General features: G+C 38.8%; 1 protein-coding gene across 9 annotated transcripts in view; it reads left to right on the forward strand.

Annotated features, from left to right (window-relative positions):
- Positions 1-20,536, forward strand: part of PAPSS1 (3'-phosphoadenosine 5'-phosphosulfate synthase 1) — a 107,256-nt gene that overhangs the window by 32,369 nt on the left and 54,351 nt on the right. For all 9 annotated transcript variants that reach the window (XM_055296805.2, XM_063611115.1, XM_063611114.1 and 6 more), the window contains 2 exons: positions 906-1,044; positions 5,971-6,089. In XM_055296805.2, coding sequence (XP_055152780.1) covers positions 906-1,044; positions 5,971-6,089 — 258 coding nt within the window. The remainder of the gene's footprint in view (positions 1-905; positions 1,045-5,970; positions 6,090-20,536) is intronic.

Consider the following 20,536-nt stretch of genomic DNA (forward strand, 5'->3'; position numbering starts at 1 on the left):
AGTGGCAGGGAGAAAAGGATCATTAGTATGTAGATAAATTTGTATAACAAAGAAGTGATTTTGCTTGAAAGAGAAGAGATTGAAAGCTTATGCTTGGAGATTTTTTTTTTTGAAACATGAAGTACGGTAATCTGGTGAGAGTGGAAGTAGGTGAGGATTGTCAGAGGGACCATAAGGAAGATGGCAAATGCTAAAACGAGCTGTGTGGAAAAAGGATGGTAGAAATTGCGAGGACCAGCTTTGAAAATATTGGCAACTGCACTTTGATTAATGGAATGTAAATGTGGAAGAAAGGGAGAATCAGGTTTTGAAGACCAGAAAGAAGAAAAGGTTGACTTACAAAGGAAACATTGTTCCAAAGGACAGAGTGGAGAGGGCTTAGAGGGAGCTGCAAGGGTGGTTACTAGAGAGTTGGGAGTTAGGAGCAGAAAAGTTAAGTTTGGGGAGTGTTAGAGAGGAGAAGTGGCTGCAGGGGGCTTGCATTTGGCAAAGAAATAAACTAGCCTCAGGATTCTGAATGGATCTTTTTTGTGAAATTGCTTTCATGCCAGCTCAGGCTGGGTTTGAATGTGATATTAGAGAGAAGCCCGATGACATCTGCATTCAAGTTGGGCTTTGGCTCAGGATCCACGTAGAATTTGAGTGAAAGAGTTTGTGGTGCATTCATTGTTTTCCTTCTGTAACTCCTCAATATCCTGGGTTAGTAGAACAGTATGTCTTTTAAAATTGTCATGAATGATAGGAATTAACCTAATAATTTCATGGATTTTCTTTTCAGTTTATATTTAAAAACATAAATTTTGTCTATTTCCCACTAAATTGGGTGAGAAGCACTTTTTACTCATCTTTAATATTAGTATAGTACCTTTGTGATTTGTGTGATCACTTTTTTTTTTTTTTTTAAGGATCGCAACAATGCAAGGCAAATTCATGAGGGTGCAAGTTTACCGTTTTTTGAAGTATTTGTTGATGCTCCTCTGCATGTTTGTGAACAGAGGGATGTCAAAGGACTCTACAAAAAAGCCCGGGCAGGAGAAATTAAAGGTCAGTAATATTTTCTTCCCAGTTTCACTTTGCTTAGATATTTTATGTTCCCATATCTAGGATTGATATTTTCTAAGGGATTGGAAGTGTTAGAGTGACTTGGAGCTCCTTAAGGAGAGAATGTAGTCTTATTACACTGTTCAATCTCTCAGGCATAGCAGCAGTGCCTGGTGCTGGGCTAAATGAGTCTTGTTGATCCTTTTGGAATCCTGTTCACTAGCCAGAGTTGGGGCTTGGGAGTTGGCAAAAACCTACTTGATAAAATTAGGTGCTTAACAGTAAGTTGGACATCAGTTGCCCGCTGCCACCAATTCTACTTTCTTTGTTCCAGGGAAAATGGAGGAAATCCCATAGCTATTGGAAAAAATGCCTGAATTATAAGCATCTTGATGACAAGGATAATGCCTTGTACTTTATTACAGTCCTTGGAATGGTCCCTTATTCATTTCATGTACTATTGTTGAATTAGATTGAATTAACATATCACTGATTCTATTAAAATATATATAGCTGACCCTCCACATCTGTGCATTCCACATGTGTGGTTTCAACCAACCGTGAATTGCAAATATTCCAGAAGAAACAATATAAAATAATATAGCAATTAAAAAATAGTGTAAATAACAAATATAGTATAACATCTATTTATATAACATTTACATTGTACTAGGTATTATAAGTAATCTAGAGATGATTTAAAGTATATAAGAGAATGAACATAGGTTATATGCAAATAGTACACCATTTTATGTAAGGGACTTGCACATCCTCACATTTTGGTATTCACAGGGAGTCCTGGAACAAATCTGCATGATTACCAAGGGACAGCTCTACACCTTGCTTTTTAGGTTTTATGGTCCGCTTCCCAGAGTTTCAACTGTGATGGACATTTAGACATTGAGGGAGAAATTTAGAACCCAACTCTGCTCTGGCCTTTGATATTAATCATACTATTTATCTTGTAGACATCCCTTGACTTGTCCTGTTCCATTATTGTTAACAGAAACAAAGGACTTGCTGGCAAAAACAAAACAAAACAAACAAACAAAAAACTAACTAAAGATACCATTGTTTAGGGATCAGTGAGTCATGCAGGTAACTTTTATGTTTGCCTTCCCAGCAGGGAATGTGATAGCCTGAGACTGTCACAGGAACTCCCAGGAGCTCTCTCAATGATAGATTTTGGCATTCAGTTTCTGGCCCTGAAAAGAAAAAGATAGAGTGGGAAGGAAAATGGTAGTTATTCTGGGTTCTTCTGTATTTGGACTTGGGAATGCTTTGACAGTTGGGTCAGGTTCCATCTGCTGTGGTAACATTAGTTCCATGGGCAAGGCTGACCTCCGGTAATGCCACTATGGAGAATCAGCTCCTTGATGGGGACTGCTGCCTGTCAACCCTCTACCCCATTAAGCTGTTACTTTCTTGACTCAGAAAGATCAGGCTGCTTGACCAGAATAATTTATGACAATTGGAGGAAAACCCGTTTAGCCCTTCAGCTCCCATATTACTCTCTCAATGGCCAGTTTTCACTTCAGTCTTTGTATAGAAATTTGGCACAGAAAAGCAAAATGGTGTGTCCAGGATCCTAAATAAAGTCTAAACCTTTTACTTACTTTAATTGTAATTGATTTTGTTGTTTTTGAAAGGATGGATTGGTGAGGGAGGAAGGTTTGTCATCCTGGCTGGAGTAAGCTACTTGTGAGCAGGGAGATCATAGTGAACATTTTTGTGTGTTTAGAATTTAGCACAGTACATTGCCCAAAGCTTATACCTGTCACACACATAGTTAATGCTTGTTGGATGGATGAGAAGGTGGAGTGGGAGTGGAATGTTCAACACACATTTGCCAATGCTTTGGCGACAAAAAGGTTGAACTCTTGTAAAATATTTGAAGAGATTCGAGACCATCCTGGCTAACATGGTGAAACCCCGTCTCTACTAAAAATACAAAAAATTAGCCGGCATGATGGCGGGTGCCTGTAGTCCCAGCTACTCGGGAGGCTGAGGCAGGAGAATGGCGTGAACACAGGAGGCGGAGCTTGCAGTGAGCCGAGATTGCACCACTGCACTCTAGCCTGGGCGACAGAGCGAGACTCCGTCTAAAAAAAAAAAAAAAAAAAAAATTTGAAGAGATTTATTCTGAACCAAATACGATTGACCATGGCCCGTGACACAGCCCTCAGGAGGTCCCGAGAACATGTGCACAAGGTGGTCGGGGCGCAGCTTGGTTTTATACATTTTAGAGAGGCATGAGACATCAATCAAATACATTTAAGAAATACATTGGTTTGGTCCAGAAAGGTGGGACAACTCAAAGCCAGGTGGTGCGGGGAGCTTCTAGGCTATAGGTGAATTTAAACGTTTTCCAGTTGACAATTAGTTGAGTTTGTCTAAAGAACTGGGATTGATAGAAAGGGAATGTTCAGGTTAAGATAAAGATTGTGGAGACCAAAGTTCTTTTGAGGTCTTACAGTGGCTACCCTTAAAGACAATAGATGACAAATGTTTCCCATTCAGATCTTAGGATTGGGAGGGTCTGGAAGAAAAAAATACAGTTTTGTTAATAAAGATTCTTTAAAGGTGCAAATTTTCCCCCACAAAGAACAGCTTTGCAGGGCCATTTCAAAATATGGCAAAGAAACATGTTTTGAGGAAAATATTTTGATTTTCTTCTTGTCTTGCAATGTTATGCCAGAGCCAGGTTGGAAAAGAAGTAATAATATATAGGGTTAAATAAAACCTATCTGATGAAAATGTATGGTTTGTAGGGCATGACTCCCTAGACCCCTTAGATAGGAATTTGGGCAAGATAAAAAATCAGAGTTTAGTCCTCAGCTTTCTATTTGCAAGGTATATATTTGGTGCCAGGTATTCAAAGATGAATAAGACCTTGTCCACAATGCTCTTGGGTCTCTTACAGTTTGTACTCTATAACTGGGAGTGTGTTTGTATTAGTCCAGTTTCTTGTTTACTTTCTCAATTGTTGACTACATTCCCCTGTTGTTGACTACATTCCCCTGAGTAGAGGTTGATAAAATGTTCCTTAGGTTAATGTGTGTGTGTGTGTGTGTGTGTGTGTGTGTGTGTGTCTGTATGCATACACTGATACTTAGGTTTGCCATGGTGCTGGAGTTCCTGATTGTAGATTTGCTTATTTTTTTAAAAAAGCTTACTTGTAAATGATGCTTAGCAAGTTCCCTATCAACTCTGTTTCAAAGCTGTAATGGTATACATTCCAAGACAGACAAGATTGTGTATATTCAGGGGGCCTCAGGCTTTTCTAGACCTTTACATGACATTTATTGGACAGTCAGTATATCCTTGTGTTAACCGTTCTGTTATCTCAATTATTTTCATGATGACTACTTAAGATAGTTTTTATTACCTGCTTAAATATGTTTTTTCTCACAATTTACATTTATTATTGTAATCACTTTTGGATAAATTATCTAGTAGGAGAACTCCAGGGCTTCTAAAATGTTAAGCCACCTCTTCTAACCCAGTGCTTGTCAAGCTTTGCTGCATGTAAGCATTTCCTTGGGAACTTTTAAAAATCCAGTGCCAAGGCTGTACCCCAGACTAGTGAAATCAGAATCTCACGGGGTGGGACCTGGTGATTCCAGTATATCACCGCATTTGAGAATCAGAGCTTAACAGTTAGTGTTCTTAATCAGAATTATTATTTTTTTTCCCAGCCATTTTCTTGTGACCCACTGCTAAATGGGAATACCGGTAATGCAGAAATTTTTTCTTGAGTTCAGGGCTGCAGGGGATGCTTAGAAATAGGAAATAGAAAAAAATGAAATAAGTGGGCTATAGGTTTGTAGTATATATTTTTGAACTCTTTGGCTAGCTGTATTTCTTAATATTAATGGTAATAATTTTAAATTCGTGCATACCATTCTAACCTAAGAATGACCTAAGCTTTCCAAGATAGAGAAGCCTTGCATGACTTGCATGTGGGTTAAGGTCAGGGGTATAAGATAGGAATAGCATATCTTTAACTCGGCTAACCCTCTCTGGGAAATTGTTGTCTATTTGCTCTTTTCTTAGCAGTTATATGGTAACACATATACCGTAGGAAAAATCTAAATAGTAGTTAATACTAAAATTATATGTGATTGTATAATTTATTTTGTGATCTATTTATTATTTAGTTTACTAAATTAAACTAAATTATGTTTATTTTAAGCAAATAGTAGTTCATTTGTCTTAATACTTGTTATCTGATGGCAGAAGAAGCCTGCAGAGCTTCAATTTGGCCACAGATAATTCTTGTGAATGTACTGGACAGATTGACTTAGTGTTAGTTTTTGCATTGAGAAAAAAATAATCTTGTCAGGTTTGGTTTTATGTCCATGTCCTGTAGAGAAATTGAGATGCCTTGGATCACCTGGTATTAATTCCGTACATCTTCACAGGCAGCTTGGGCATTTTCTTAAGACAAAAAAGAAAAAAGGTAACAAAAGTAGTAGAATTGATTCTTACTATTTGTGGATTCGATATTTATGAATTTGCCTACTTGACAAAATTTATTTGTAATCTCCACATCAATACTCCTGGCACTTTCATGGTCAGTGCGACACATCCGACACACCTGACACAGTTCCCAGCGAAAATAAACAAGGCAGCACTTTGCCTTCTGGTTTTAGTTCTCAAACCATAAACAATTATTCTTTTTGCAGCCTATTTGGTGTCATATTTTTTACATTTTTGTGGTATTTTGGGTAGTTTTACAGTTTAAAATGGCCCCCAGTGCAGGAAAAAAAAAGTTTAATTAGAAATCTCCCAAGAAAGATGCTTCATTTATAGCCCTGTGGCTTGGGGGACAGCGCAGATACTAACTTCAGTGTAGCAGAGATCTGCACTGAAAAAATCAACTTTTAATTTTTTCCACCCTACTCTATTATCTGGTACCTTTTGCAGGTTTCACTGGGATCGATTCTGAATATGAAAAGCCAGAGGCCCCTGAGTTGGTGCTGAAAACAGACTCCTGTGATGTAAATGACTGTGTCCAGCAAGTTGTGGAACTTCTACAGGAACGGGTAAGAGAGGATGAAAGAAGGAATCATCAGAGAAAAATTATATCTTTCTCATAATCTTTCCCCTCCAAAAAAAAAATGGTGGTGTTAATATTGAGTAACATTTATATTTTAAATGCTTTGAAATGCCAACAGTGTTCTGTGTCTGTATGTCAGTGTGTGAGGTGTTGTGGGGAGCACCATGAATGTACAGTATGTGAAATATCCCCATCAGTATAAACCTCAGGAGGCTTAGGAGTCAAACAGTCTTGTACTTTACCAGTAATTTTACTGCAGAAAAATACCTAACAGAAAATCCAGCTGTGATTGTTGAGTCCTGTAACTTGATAGTACTATATTTTTCAATTTGAGCTATACAAAGTAGTTAACTTTTCTTAGACATTTAGAGCGCCCACATTTTCCTTGCGATAACATGATAATTTCCTTATGGGTGGATTCTAGAGAGGGACCTGTGGAGGATGTAAGTTTCTAGGACATAAGGACCTTTGGGTGCCTGGGCATATGGAGGCATGAAGAGGCTTGGGGTTCTCCAGGGTACTCAGGCCCACTAACAAGTGCAGAGTTTTTTCAGACTTTAGTCTGGGTTTTTAGAAGTTTTCTTTCCCTTGTGCTTTGTCCATACTACCCTCAATCCCCTTTCCCCGTTTCATTGGAGGGTCACATAGTTCACTGTAGTTGAAGAGGATCTGGCCTCTATGTGGGTGGAGGTCTTGAGTCAGTGATTACCCTGTCACCTTGTCATGCATTCCCCCTTTTTGCTGTTCAGTCCTGACCTAGGGGTACACAGAAAATGAGACATCATCTTTCCTCATTCTGTCCTAACTTTTGAGTTTTGGAGTTCGAACCCCCTCTTAGTCTATAAAATCCTGTAATAAACCTCTTTCTTCTAGTGTATCTTATAAACCTCTTTCATCTAGTGTATCTTACTGGATATATTAGACATACAACTTTAAAAAAATTTGTCTGAATATATTATAAATGTTTAGCCTTTGAGTTTTTCCACATTATAAAATATCTACCAGGTAGATAACATGGGACTTTCCTTCCTAATTTATTTATTTTATCCAAACATTGTAGCTGAATATATAGGAATAATGTAAGTTGATACTGCTCTGATGTTTTTCTTTGTATTTACTGATCAGATATCATTATTTGCAGGTCACTGAGACATCCCAGGAGGTTTTATACTTCGTCATCTCTGCCTTCTGGGTTTCTTTTTAACTGACTTCTGCACTCTTGTTCTAATCCTGTTGTTCTACTTGTAGCTTCCTTCTTATCTCTCCAAAGCTGTCCCAGCATCCATTCTTTCATCATCCGTCATCAACCACACATTGATTAAATGCCCACCACTGTAGTTACAGTCCTAGGCACTAGTAATGCAAAGATTTATTAGCTGTGCCTCCATCCTTGAGGGATTTACATTATAAGTGGTAGAAACAGACAGAGTGTTTAACTCCTAGGAAGTGTGTTAGAAATCATGATTTCAGTTATGTCTATGGCATACTGGGAGGCACAGGGGCTTTTTCATCTGTTTGTTCATTTTTGGAAAATACTTTTACTGGGCATAGAATTCTGCATTGACAGATTTTTTTTTTCTTTTAGTGCTTTAAAGATGTTCCATTTTTTTAATTTGCTTCCTTTCTGATGAGAAGTCTAATGTAATTCTATTCTTTGTTCCTCTATGTGATTTTTTTTCATGTCTGAATTTAAGATTTTCTGTTACTCCTTGGATTTTAGTGGGTTTAATGTCATGTGTCTAGGTCTTGTAGTAGATTAAGGTCTTTTTTCTTACTGTTTAGAATTCCCCAACCTGCTTGGGTAGATACATATTTTTTTCATTAGTTTTTGAAAATTCTTGGCCATTACCATGTTAAATATTTCCTTTGCCCTTTTCACTCTTCTTCTGGGACTCTAGTTACACATATGTTAAATAATATATTGTCCCACAGTTTTTAGATGCTCTGTTTCTTTCATCCCGTTTCTGTTAACATTTTAGCTTTGATAATTTCTAACTGATTTTTAAGTTTGCTGATTCCTTAGCTGTATCCAATATATTGATAGGCTCATAGAAGGAATTTTTAAACTCTGGTAATCATTAAAAAACAATTCTGTCATTATTTGACTTTTTTGATAGTATTCATTTTTCTGTTGAAATTCTCCATCTCTCCATGCATGCTGTCCACTTTTTCATTAGATCCTTTAACTTAATCTCAGTTAAAAAGTCCTATCTTGAGGATTGCCTGAATCTGGGAGGTGAGAGTTGCAGTGAGCCGAGATTGCGCCACTGCTTTCCAGCCTGGGTGACAGAGCGAGATTCTGTCTCAAAAAAAAAAAAAAAAAAAAAAGTCCTACCTCATGGTTTGAACATGTGTGTTATTTCTGAATCTCATTTTGTTGAGATTTCTTTGTCATATCCCTTGACAGTGGGTAGTTTTTCTTGCTTTTTTGGTGTATCTTGTAATTTTTTGTGAATGCTGGACACTGTGTCTAGATGTACAGTAGAGATTGAGGTAGTGTTTATGTCATGGGCATGTTTCATTTTCTGTCATACTGTTACTGTAGTAGGTTGATTTAGCCCTCAGCTGGATTTGGCTGTCTTTATTCCTTATGAAGTTATTCTTAATGCACCAGAGGCTTCAAATTTCTGTAGTGGTGGGCTCTTTTACCTTGTACTTAGCGTGGGGCCTGGCCTGCTCATGGGTTTTTCTTAGTGTTCCTGCTTCATCCTCAGTGTTCCCTGTATGCCTGTACCACAGAAGGAGTCTTCCTCCTGCTTGTCTCTCAGCAGCATACTGCTGTGGCTTATCACTTGGTGCTAGGCTCATGACTGGGAAGTGGTGATGATTCTGTTTCCTGGCCCACCTTCAGTCTTAGGCGTGACCTGTGCTCCTGAGTCTTGGGGTGGGTTTTTGTCATTGCTCCTTCCCCTCCCTGCATAACAGCTAATCTCTGCTTTCACCCTGGGAGGCTTGAAGGGGAGTTTTCTTTTCCTCACATGCATTAGCATGTTTTGTATCTGTTTTGTACTGGCTACCTGGTTTGTATGAATGCAGGATCTTGGGCCCAAAAGAGTTTCCTTCATTTCCTCCTTTGTGGCAGACCATATTTGCTTCCACCCCTCACTCAGAAACAGAGGACCCCAGGAAGGTTTGAGGGTTTCCTTTCCTTTTTCATTAGCTTAAGGCTTTTGTGGATACGAAAGAAGGGTCTGGTGAGTGAGCATAGTTTTTTGCCTGTGCCCCACTGAGGAAGACTCTTTTTAGTCTCTAGACCTGCTCCTGATTTATGTTTTGAGCACCTGCCCATAGGCGTGCTTGTGAGTGAGTGCAGGACCCCTTGTGTCTGGTACCCCCCGGTCCCCCATTGTACTAAGCCTGTCACACTAGTCTACACTCAGCCTTTAAAAGTTTTAAAGACATTTTAGCTGTTTTCCTCTTACCTGCCTTTATTGCAGCCACCTCTTCCTCCCATGTTCTGCTAAAGGTAAGCAGTTCATGTGCCTGGTCTTTTCTTGGTGGGACTTGTCACTCTTCGGAAGCAGTTCATCTCACTGGTTTTTTTCACCTCAGCTCTGCAGTGGGCTGAAGAAAGTTTATGATTGTAGATTGGCTGGCCTTTTCACTTGTTAGGTGATGCTCTCTTTTGGAATCTCTGTGTTTTGTTTTCAATGCATTGTCTATCCTTTCTCTTCACTTTTACTCTGTTGCTGTTATATATAGTTTTCTTAGAAATTTACATAAAATTCTAGTTCTAGACATAGATATTAATTCCATCTCATTTTTTAAAATTTTTTTTATTTTTTACATTCAGCTGATACTTAAATGGCAACTTGATGTGTTTTCTTTTTTTTTTTTAATACTTTAAGTTTTAGGGTACATGTGCACAATGTGCTGGTTAGTTACATATGTATACATGTGCCATGTTGGTGTGCTGCACCCATTAACTCATCATTTAACATTAGGTATATCTCCTAATGCTATCCCTCCCCCTCCCCCAACCCCACAACAGGCCCCGGTGTGTGATGTTCCCTTTCCTGTGTCCATGTGTTCTCATTGTTCAATTCCCACCTATGAGTGAGAACATGCGGTGTTTGGTTTTTTGTCCTTGCAATAGTTTGCTGAGAATGATGGTTTCCGGCTTCATCCGTGTCCCTACAAAGGACATGAACTCATCATCTTTTATGGCTGCATAGTATTCCATGGTGTATATGTGCCACATTTTCTTAATCCAGTCTACACATTGTCAGACATTTGGCTTCGTTCCAAGTCTTTGCTATTGTGAATAGTGCTGCAATAAACATACGTGTACATGTATCTTTATAGCAGCATGATTTACAATCCTTTGGGTATATATCCAGTAATGGGATTGCTGGGTCCAATGGTATTTTTAGTTCTAGATCCCTGAGGAATCGCCACACTGACTTCCACAATGGTTGAACTAGTTTACGGTCCCACCAACAGTGTAAATGTGTTCCTATTTCTCCACATCCTCTCCAGCAGCAGTTGTTTCCTGACTTTTGAATGATGGCCATTCTAACTGGTGTGAGATGGTATCTCATTGTGGTTTGATTTGCATTTCTCTGATGGCCGGTGATGATGAGCATTTTTGCATGTGTTTTTTGGCTGCATAAATGTCTTCTTTTGAGAAGTGTCTGTTCATGTCCTTCGCCCACTTTTTGATGGGGTTGTTTGTTTTTTTCTTGTAAATTTGTTTGAGTTCATTGTAGATTCTGGATATTAGCCCTTTGTCAGATGAGTAGGTTGCAAAAATTTTCTCCCATTCTGTAGGTTGCCTGTTCACTCTGATGGTAGTTTCTTTTGCTGTGCAGAAACTCTTTAGTTTAATTAGATCCCATTTGTCAATTTTGTCTTTTGTTGCCATTGCTTTTGGTGTTTTAGACATGAAGTCCTTGCCCATGCCTATGTCCTGAATGGTATTATTGCCTAGGTTTTATTCTAAGGTTTTTATGGTTTTAGGTCCAACATGTAAGTCTTTAATCCATCTTGAATTAATTTTTGTATAAGGTGTAAGGAAGGGACCCAGTTTCAGCTTCCTACATATGGCTAGCCAGTTTTCCCAGCACTATTTATTAAATAGGGAATTGTTTCCCCATTTCTCGTTTTTGTCAGGTTTGTCAAAGATCAGATGGTTGTAGATATGCGGAATTATTTCTGAGGGCTCTGTTCTGTTCCATTGGTCTGTATCTCTGTTTTGGTACCAGTACCATGCTGTTTTGGTTACTGTAGCCTTGTAGTATAGTTTGAAGTCAGGTAGCGTGATGCCTCCAGCTTTGTTCTTTTGGCTTAGGATTGACTTGGCGATGCGGGCTCTTTTTTGGTTCCATATGAACTTTAAAGTAGTTTTTTTCAATTTTGTGAAGAAAGTCATTGGTAGCTTGATGGGGATGGCATTGAATCTATAAATTACCTTGGGCAGTATGGCCATTTTCACGATATTGATTCTTCCAACCCATGAGCATGGAATGTTCTTCCATTTGTTTGTATCCTCTTTTATTTCGTTGAGCAGTGGTTTATAGTTATCCTTAAAGAGGTCCTTCACATCCCTTGTAAGTTGGATTCCTAGGTATTTTATTCTGTTTGAAGACATTGTGAATGGGAGTTCACTCATGATTTGGCTCTCTGTTTATCTGTGATTGGTGTATAAGAATGCTTGTGATTTTTGCACATTGATTTTGTATCCTGAGACTTTGCTGAAGTTGCCTATCAGCTTAAGGAGATTTTGGGCTGAGACAATGGGGTTTTCTAGATATACAATCATGTCATCTGCAAACAGGGACAATTTGACTTCCTCTTTTCCTAATTGAATGCCCTTTATTTCCTTCCCCTGCCTGATTGCCCTGGCCAGAACTTCCAGCACTATGTTGAATAGGAGTGGTGAGAGAGGGCATCCCTGTCTTGTGCCAGTTTTCAAAGGGGATGCTTCCAGTTTTTGCCCATTCAGTATGATATTGGCTGTGGGTTTGTCATAGATAGCTCTTATTATTTTGAGATAAGTCCCATCAATACCTAATTTATTGAGAGTTTTTAGCGTTAAGCATTGTTGAATTTTGTCAAAGGCCTTTTCTGCATCTATTGAGATAATCATACGGTTTTTGTCGTTGGTTCTGTTTATATGCTGGGTTACGTTTATTGATTTGTGTATGTTGAACCAGCCTTGCATCCCAGGGATGAAGCCCACTTGATTATGGTGGATAAGCTTTTTGATGTGCTGCTGGATTCGGTTTGCCAGTATTTTATTGAGAATTTTTGCATCAATGTTCATCAGGGATATTGGTCTAAAATTCTCTTTTTTTGCTGTGTCTCTGCCAGGCTTTGGTATCAGGACGATGCTGGCTTCATAAAATGAGTTAGGGAGGATTCCCTCTTTTTCTATTGATTGGAATAGTTTCTGAAGGAATGGTACCAGCTCCTCCCTGTACCTCTGGTACAATTCGGCTGTGAATCCGTTTGGTCCTGGACTTTTTTTGGTTGGTAAGCTATTAATTATTGTCTCAATTTCAGAGCCTGTTATTGGTCTATTCAGGGATTCAACTTCTTCCTGGTTTAGTCTTGGGAGGCTGTATGTGTCGAGGAATTTATCCATTTCTTCTAGATTTTCTAGCTTATTTGTGTAGAGGTGTTTATAGTATTCTCTAATGGTGGTTTGTATTTCTCTGGGATCGGTGGTGATATCCCCCTTATCATTTTTATTGCATCTATTTGATTCTTCTCTCTTTTCTTCTTTATTAGTCTTGGTAGTGGTCTATCAATTTTGTTGATCTTTTCAAAAAACCAGCTCCTGGATTCATTGATTTTTTTGAAGGGTTTTTGTGTCTCTATTTCCTTCAGTTCTGCTCTGATCTTAGTTATTTCTTGCCTTCTGCTAGCTTTTGAATGTGTTTGCTCTTGCTTCTCTAGTTCTTTTAATTGTGATGTTAGGGTGTCAATTTTAGATCTTTCCTGCTTTCTCTTGTGGGCATTTAGTGCTATAAATTTCTCTCTACACACTGCTTAGAATGTGTCCCAGAGATTCTGGTATGTTGTGTCTTTGTTCTCATTGGTTTCAAAGAACATCTTTATTTCTGCCTTCATTTCGTTATGTACCCAGTAGTCATTCAGGAGCAGGTTGTTCAGTTTCCATGTCGTTGAGTGGTTTTGAGTGAGTATCTTAATCCTGAGTTCTAGTTTGATTGCACTGTGGTCTGAGAGACAATTTGTTTAAATTTCTTTTCTTTTACATTTGCTGAGGAGTGCTTTACTTCCAACTATGTGGTCAATTTTGGAATAAGTGTGGTGTGGTGCTGAGAAGAATGTATATTCTGTTGATTTGGAGTGGAGAGTTCTGTAGATGTCTATGAGGTCCACTTGGTGCAGAGCTGAGTTCAATTCTTGGACATCCTTGTTAACTTTCTGTCTTGTGGATCTGTCTAATGTTGACAGTGGGGTGTTAAAGTCTCCCATTATTATTGTGTGGGAGTCTAAGTCTCTTTCTTGGTCTCTAAGGACTTGCTTTATGAATCTGGGTGCTCCTGTGTTGGGTGAATATGTATTTAGGATAATTAGCTCTTCTTGTTGAATTGATCCTTTTACCATTATATAATGGCCTTGTCTCTTTTGATCTTTGTTGCTTTAAAGTCTGTTTTATCAGAGACTAGGATTGTAACCCCTGCCTTTTTTTGTTTTCCATTTGCTTGGTAGATCTTCCTCCATCCCTTTATTTTGAGCCTATGTGTGTCTCTGCACGTGAGATGGGTTTCCTGAATACAGCACACTGATGGGTCTTGACTCTTTATCCAATTTGCCAGTCTGTGTCTTTTAATTGGAGCATTTAGCCTATTTACATTTAAGGTTAATATTGTTATGTGTGAATTTGATCCTGTCATTATGATGTTAGCTGGTTATTTTGCTCATTAGTTGATACAGTTTCTTCCTGGCCTTGATGGTCTTTACAATTTGGCATGTTTTTGCAGTAGCTGGTACCGGTTGTTGCTTTCCATGTTTACTGCTTCCTTCAGGAGCTCTTGTGAGGCAGCCCTGGTGGTGACAAAATCTCTCAGCATTTGCTTGTCTGTAAAGTATTTTATTTCTCCTTCACTTATGAAACTTAGTTTGGCTGGATATGAAATTCTGGGTTGAAAAATCTTTTCTTTAAGAATGTTGAATATCGGCCCCCGCTCTCTTCTGGCTTGTAGAGCTTCTGCCGAGAGATGAGCTGTTAGTCTAATGGGCTTCCCTTTGTGGGTAACCCGACCTTTCTCTCTGGTTGCCCTTAACATTTTTTCCTTCATTTTAACTTTGGTGAATCTGACAATTATGTGTCTTGGAGTTGCTCTTCTTGAGGAGTATCTTGGTGGTGGTCTCTGTATTTCCTGAATTTGAATGTTGGCCTGCCTTGCTAGATTGGGGAAGTTCTCCTGGATAATATCCTGCAGAGTGTTTTCCAACTTGGTTCCATTCTCCCCGTCATTTTCAGGTACACCAATCAGAAGTAGATTTGATCTTTTCACCTAGTCCCATATTTCTTGGATGCTTTCTTCGTTTCTTTTTATTCTTTTTTCTCTAAACTTCTCTTCTTGCTTCATTTCATCTTCCATCACTGATACCCTTTCTTCCAGTTGATCAAATCGGCTACTGAGGCTTGTGCATTCATCACGTAGTTCTCATGCCTTGGTTTTCAGCTCCATCAGGTCTTTTAAGGACTTTTCTCTGCATTGGTTATTCTAGTTAGCCATTCGTCTAATTTTTTTTCAAGGTTTTCAACTTCTTTGCCGTGGGTTCAAACTTCCTCCTTTATCTCGGAGTAGTTTGATCATCTGAAGCCTTCTTCTCTCAACTCGTCAAAATCATTCTCCATCCAGCTTTGTTCCATTGCTGGTGAGGAGCTGCATTCCTTTGGAGGAGGAGAGGTGCTCTGATTTTTAGAGTTTCCAGTTTTTCTGCTCTGTTTTTCCCCATCTTTGTGGTTTTATCTACCTTTGGTCTTTGATGATGGTGACGTACAGATGGGGTTTTGGTGTGGATGTCCTTTCTGTTTGTTAGTTTTCCTTCTTACAGTCAGGACCCTCAGCTGCAGGTCTGTTGGAGTTTGCTGGAGGTCCACTCCAGACCCTGTTTGCCTGGGTATCAGCTGTGGAGGCTGCAGAACAGTGGATATTGGTGAGCAGTAAATGTTGCTGCCTGATCGTTCCTCTGGAAGTTTTTTCTCCGAGGAGTACCCTGCTGTGTGAGGTGTCAGTCTGCCTCTACTGGGGGGTGCCTCCCAGTTAGGCTTGGGGGTCTGGGACCCACTTGAGGCAGTCTGTCGGTTCTCAGATCTCCAGCTGCATGCTGGGAGAACCACTACTCTCTTCAAAGCTGTCAGATAGGGACATTTAAGTCTGCAGAGGATTCTGCTGCCTTTTGTTTGGCTATTCCCTGCCCCCAGAGGTGGAGTCTACAGAGGCAGGCAGGCGTAGTTGAGCTGTGGTGGGCTCCACCCAGTTCGTGCTTCCAGGCCACTTTGTTTACCTACTCAAGCCTCGGCAATGGTGGGCACCCCTCCCCCACCCTCGCTGCCACCTTGCAGTTTGATCTCAGACTGCTGTGCTAGCAATGAGTGAGGCTCCGTGGGCGTAGGACCCTCTGAGCCAGGTGCGGGATATAATCTCCTTGTGTGCTGTTTGCTAAGACCGTTGGAAAAGCGCAGTATTAGTGTGGGAGTGACCTGATTTTCCAGGTGCTGTGTGTCACCCCTTTCCTTGACTAGAAAAGGGAATTCCCTGACCCCTTGCACTTCCCGGGTGAGGCGATGCCGCGCCTTGCTTCGTCTCAACGCTTGGTGCGCTGCACCCGCTGTCCTGCACCCACTTTCTGACACTCCCCAGTGAGATGCGCCCTGTACCTCAGTTGGAAATGCAGAAATCATTCGTCTTCTGCGTTGCTCACGCTGGGAGCTGTAGACTGGAGCTGTTCTATTCGGCCATTGTGGCGCCACCCCCCTCCATCTCATTTTTATTGGAACTATAGTTCTAGTATTTTTCCTTTTCGTTTTGATTGTAGTTTTGTTTGAGTTTTTTGTATACTGAATCTATCTTTTTTTTAACTTGAAATTTGCCGTATCAGTGTTAGAAAGTTGACTCTCTGTTTCTGGGGTTCTAAATCTGTGGGTTCCACATTTGTAAATACAAACAACCATGGATTGAGAATATTCAGGAAAATTCATACAACAATGAAAAAGAATACAATTTTAAGAAGAATATAATTATATACTTATATAACATTTACATTGTATTAGGTATTATATGTAATCCAGAGATGATATAAAGTGTATGGGAAGATGTGTGTAGATTGTGTGCAAATGCTATGCCATTTTATATCACTTGAGCATCTGTGGATTTTGGTGTACCTCAAAATTCTGGTCCTGGAACCAATTCCTCTCAGATACTGAGGGATGACTGTACAGTTTTATTATTTGTTTTGATTTTTTTATATCTAGTTATTGATTCATAAGTGTTTTATAAAATCTCAGAAAAATGCACATATTTAATAGATATCATTTTATATAATTTTATGGGGCTTATTAATCTTTGACTATAAATTCCAGATAGTTCAGACATGTATATGGGATTATTAAGCTTAATTTGCTTTGGGTGCCACAGGTTTCTCCCACCTTCTTCCCATATTTCTCTCTTTAAATTCATAATCACTTCTTTGGGACCCTATTTAGAATAGTGTCCTTTGGGTTTGACACTTTTCCTACGTGTAGGCTCTTTTTTTTTCTTCAAGGAGGAAGATAATTTTAAGTTTTTCTTGAAAAAAAAAAAAACAACTTCATTTTGAGAAAATTTTGCAGCTGTTCACTTATTTTTTCACTAACGTTCTTCCTTTTCCAGGATTCAGTCCAGGATTCCACATTGTATTCAGGGTTCAGTTGGTTTTTAACTATAATTCTGTATAATGAAAATACAGATTCCTGTGGTATTTGTGATGTACAGGACTTTGCATCTTGCTTTTATTCCCTGATGATTGAAAACTGAAGGTAAATTGACACTGTATGATTTTAGGATCACACTATCTCATATTCCCCTAACTGGTTACCACACCTCCAGTTCTGTGTGCCCTTTAGTCCGTCCTATAATATTCACAAAGTCATCTTTCTAAAGTGTAGTCTAAGCATTTCCCTTTTTTCGCTCTAAAACACTTACTGATTTTCCCATTGTTTATAGAATTGAGATGATTTATATGCCAGGTGTGGTGGTTCACACTTGTAATCCCAGCACTTCGGGAAACTGAAGCAGGAAGATTGCTTGAGGCCAGGAGTTCAAGACCAACCTGGGCAACATAGTGAGATCCTGTCCCTGTCTCCAAAAAATTTTTTTAACAAGTAGTCAGGTGTGGTGGCACATCCCAGATACTCAGGAGGCGGAGGCACGAGGATCTCTTGATCCCAGGAGTTTGAGGCTGCAGAGAGCTATGATTGTGCCACTGCCCTCCAGCCTGGATGACAGAGTGAGACCCTGTCTGAAAAAATAAAATAAAATAAAATAAAATGCATCAATAAAAATAAGATAAAATAAAGAGGAAAGATGATTTGTGTTCACAGTTCTTCATAGTTTGGTTCCATGCTGCGTATTTTCTTATTTAGTGTCTCTATGAAGTTCACCATAGTATTTTCTTTCTTTCTTTGGTGCTATTGCTTGTCTTATCTCTGTAGTCTTAGTTAATGCCTTCCTCCTAATTTATTTGCACCTAATTAATGATTATGCTAATTGCTCTTCCTTGTATATGGATGCTACTCTATATTATGCCTGCTAGACAATCTGATGATTGGATAGTTTCATTCAAGGATCTTATCCTTGAAAAAGAAGGATAGATAAGAAATTAACATTTGCTGAGTCTTTATTATAAGGGACATATTTATAGTATGTTGTCTTTTAAAATAACTTGTTCTGTTTATTTCAATTGGGGGAAAGTGGCCTTTTTTCCTAATTTAGCTTCCAACTGTCTCTCACCTGAATTACTGTGGTAGTTTTCCAAGTGGTCTTTGTGCTAAGCTCTTTTCATATGTTGTTTAATTTTATTCATGTAGTAAACCTTTGAAGTATTTCAGAGAAATGAAGAAACTTGTTCATGGACGTGTTGGATTCTGCATCTAGAATTTCAGTAATTTTCTTATAGCTCTGGCTTTTACTTTCAGGAGTGTTCTCCTTACACTTAAGTGAGATGTAATTAAATCTACATCCAGAAAGAGATTCTGGTTATGTTCATTTAGGAGAGAGAAATTTTCTTTTTAAAAACTGTTAATTTTTATCTTAAAGGTGGGTGGTGACAAAAGAAGAAATGTAAATGCCGCCTTAATTTGATAGCTTTCTTTTAGTATCACCCTCCGTTTCAATATTTATTACATGCTTTTCTGAATAAATGACTTCACTTCCCAATGAAAGCATGCATATTTCTCTGTTGTACTTAGTTGATCTTTTGAGTTAATTTAACAGATAGTGCTATATGTGGTAGGCACTTTTGTGAACACTGGGGATGTAGCAGTGAATTAAACAATAAACATTCTGGCCCCATGGCCCTTAATTTTTGGTCTTCACCACTGTTATTTTGTTTATAGTGTATAGACTAAAATGAGCATATATAGATTCATTTATTTCTCTTCTTTTATACTATGATGTAGAATTTAAAAATGCAACTGAGGAAGAAATACACATATACACACAACTATATCTGGCATTTGTTTTCTTTTGGTTGTTTTTCTCACTAAGTTGAATCCCAGTGGGCATTAGGGCACCAGTGAATACCTGACATTCAGCTCAAAGTTCATCTTTAGAGATGCCAGTTGTGCATTTGCCCGCTGTACTTCATTGCAGAGTGACTTGCTATAATGTGTACTTTTCATATCAAACTCCCTCTATCCAGGGGTAGCAAATTCAGTTCATTTAACTTCATTGTTATCACAAAGACATTTGTTAAGTTTTCCAAAGGTGGGCTATGGGAGGACACATAGTACAATCTAAATATAGATTGGGAGGTGAAGGGAATGAATATATCAAGTACCATGTTGCTTTAAAGCAAGGAATAATAACCAAATTTATGTAGGTTTACAGTATGTGTTTGGAGTAGGGAGATGAAGGTTAGGGGTCCTACATTAACCAGCATTATGTAGAATAATATGTAAATGTGTGTGCTGAAAGCAAATGCCATGGGCAGTATATTAGGGTTCTCTAGAGGGACAGAACTAATGGAATATACATATATGTGTGTGTGTGTGTGTGTGTGTGTGTGTGTATATATATGAGTTTATTAAGTATTAACTTGCATGCTCACAAGGTCCCACAGTTGGCCATCTGCAGGCTGTGGAGCAAGGAGAGGCAGTCTGAGTTCCAAAACTGAAGAACTTCGAGTCTGATGTTCCAGGGCAGGAAGCATCCAGCATGGGAGAAAGATGTAGGCTGGGAGGCTAGGTCAGTCTCTCTTTTCACATTTTCCTGCCTGCTTATATTCTGTTGATGCTTGTAGTTGATTAGATGGTGCCTACCCAGATTAAGAATGGGTCTGGGTTTCCTAGCCCACTGACTCAAATGTTAATCTCCTTTGGCAACGCCCTCACAGATGCACCCAGAATCAATACTTTGTATCCTTTCCATCCAATCAAGTTGACGCACAGTATTAACCATCACAGGCAGAGATGGAGACCATCAACAGTAACTTACCAGTTGAACTCTTACTATGTGTTAGGCCCTGTGTTAGGTACTGCAGTGGCATTATTGCATCTAATTTACATTGAAACTGAGAAGTATTTATAATTATCTTCATTTTGCTGATGAGGAAGCAGATTCCAGAGGTGAAGTTATTTGTCCCAGATAGTTCAGTTAGGGAGAGGTTTGCACACAGTTCCGACTGATTCTGCAGCCACACACTCATGTTTCTACTACTCTGCCTTTACTAGTATTTAGATTCTTTCCATTTCTAGTTTATTTCTGAAATATGAATCTTTTCTCTGACTCTCTTTCACATTCCTTGATCAGTTGTTCCCTAACTATAGTTGGGGTTAAGAAATGGGAGAGGCATGGGCATTTCGTTGACCTTGGAAAGATTTATTATTTCTTGAATACTTTTAAAATACTTGAGCAGATCAAAGACAACACTATCTGGGTTGGAAAGAATGTTTATTAAAGAAATAAACTGCTCATACCTGTGCCCAGCTAGTGTAAAATGCTTGTTCTATGTAAGTGCAATAAGAAAAGTGTTTGTAGGTTATCTAATTTACCTTGGAAAGAGGCACATTTTCTCTAATGAATTATTATTTATGTAAGTCCTAAAACCTGAATCTAAGTGGTAAAGGGTTATACTATATATAATGACAACTTTATTTCTAAAATAAGCTAAGTAAATTTTATCCCCTCTTCAAGCTTAGTTTTCTAAGACTTTTGAAGACTTTTTTTCTCACAATAACCAGTTTTTTGCTTG

Source organism: Symphalangus syndactylus, chromosome 10 (genome assembly GCF_028878055.3).
Source record: "Symphalangus syndactylus isolate Jambi chromosome 10, NHGRI_mSymSyn1-v2.1_pri, whole genome shotgun sequence".
Classification (NCBI taxonomy): domain Eukaryota; kingdom Metazoa; phylum Chordata; class Mammalia; order Primates; family Hylobatidae; genus Symphalangus; species Symphalangus syndactylus.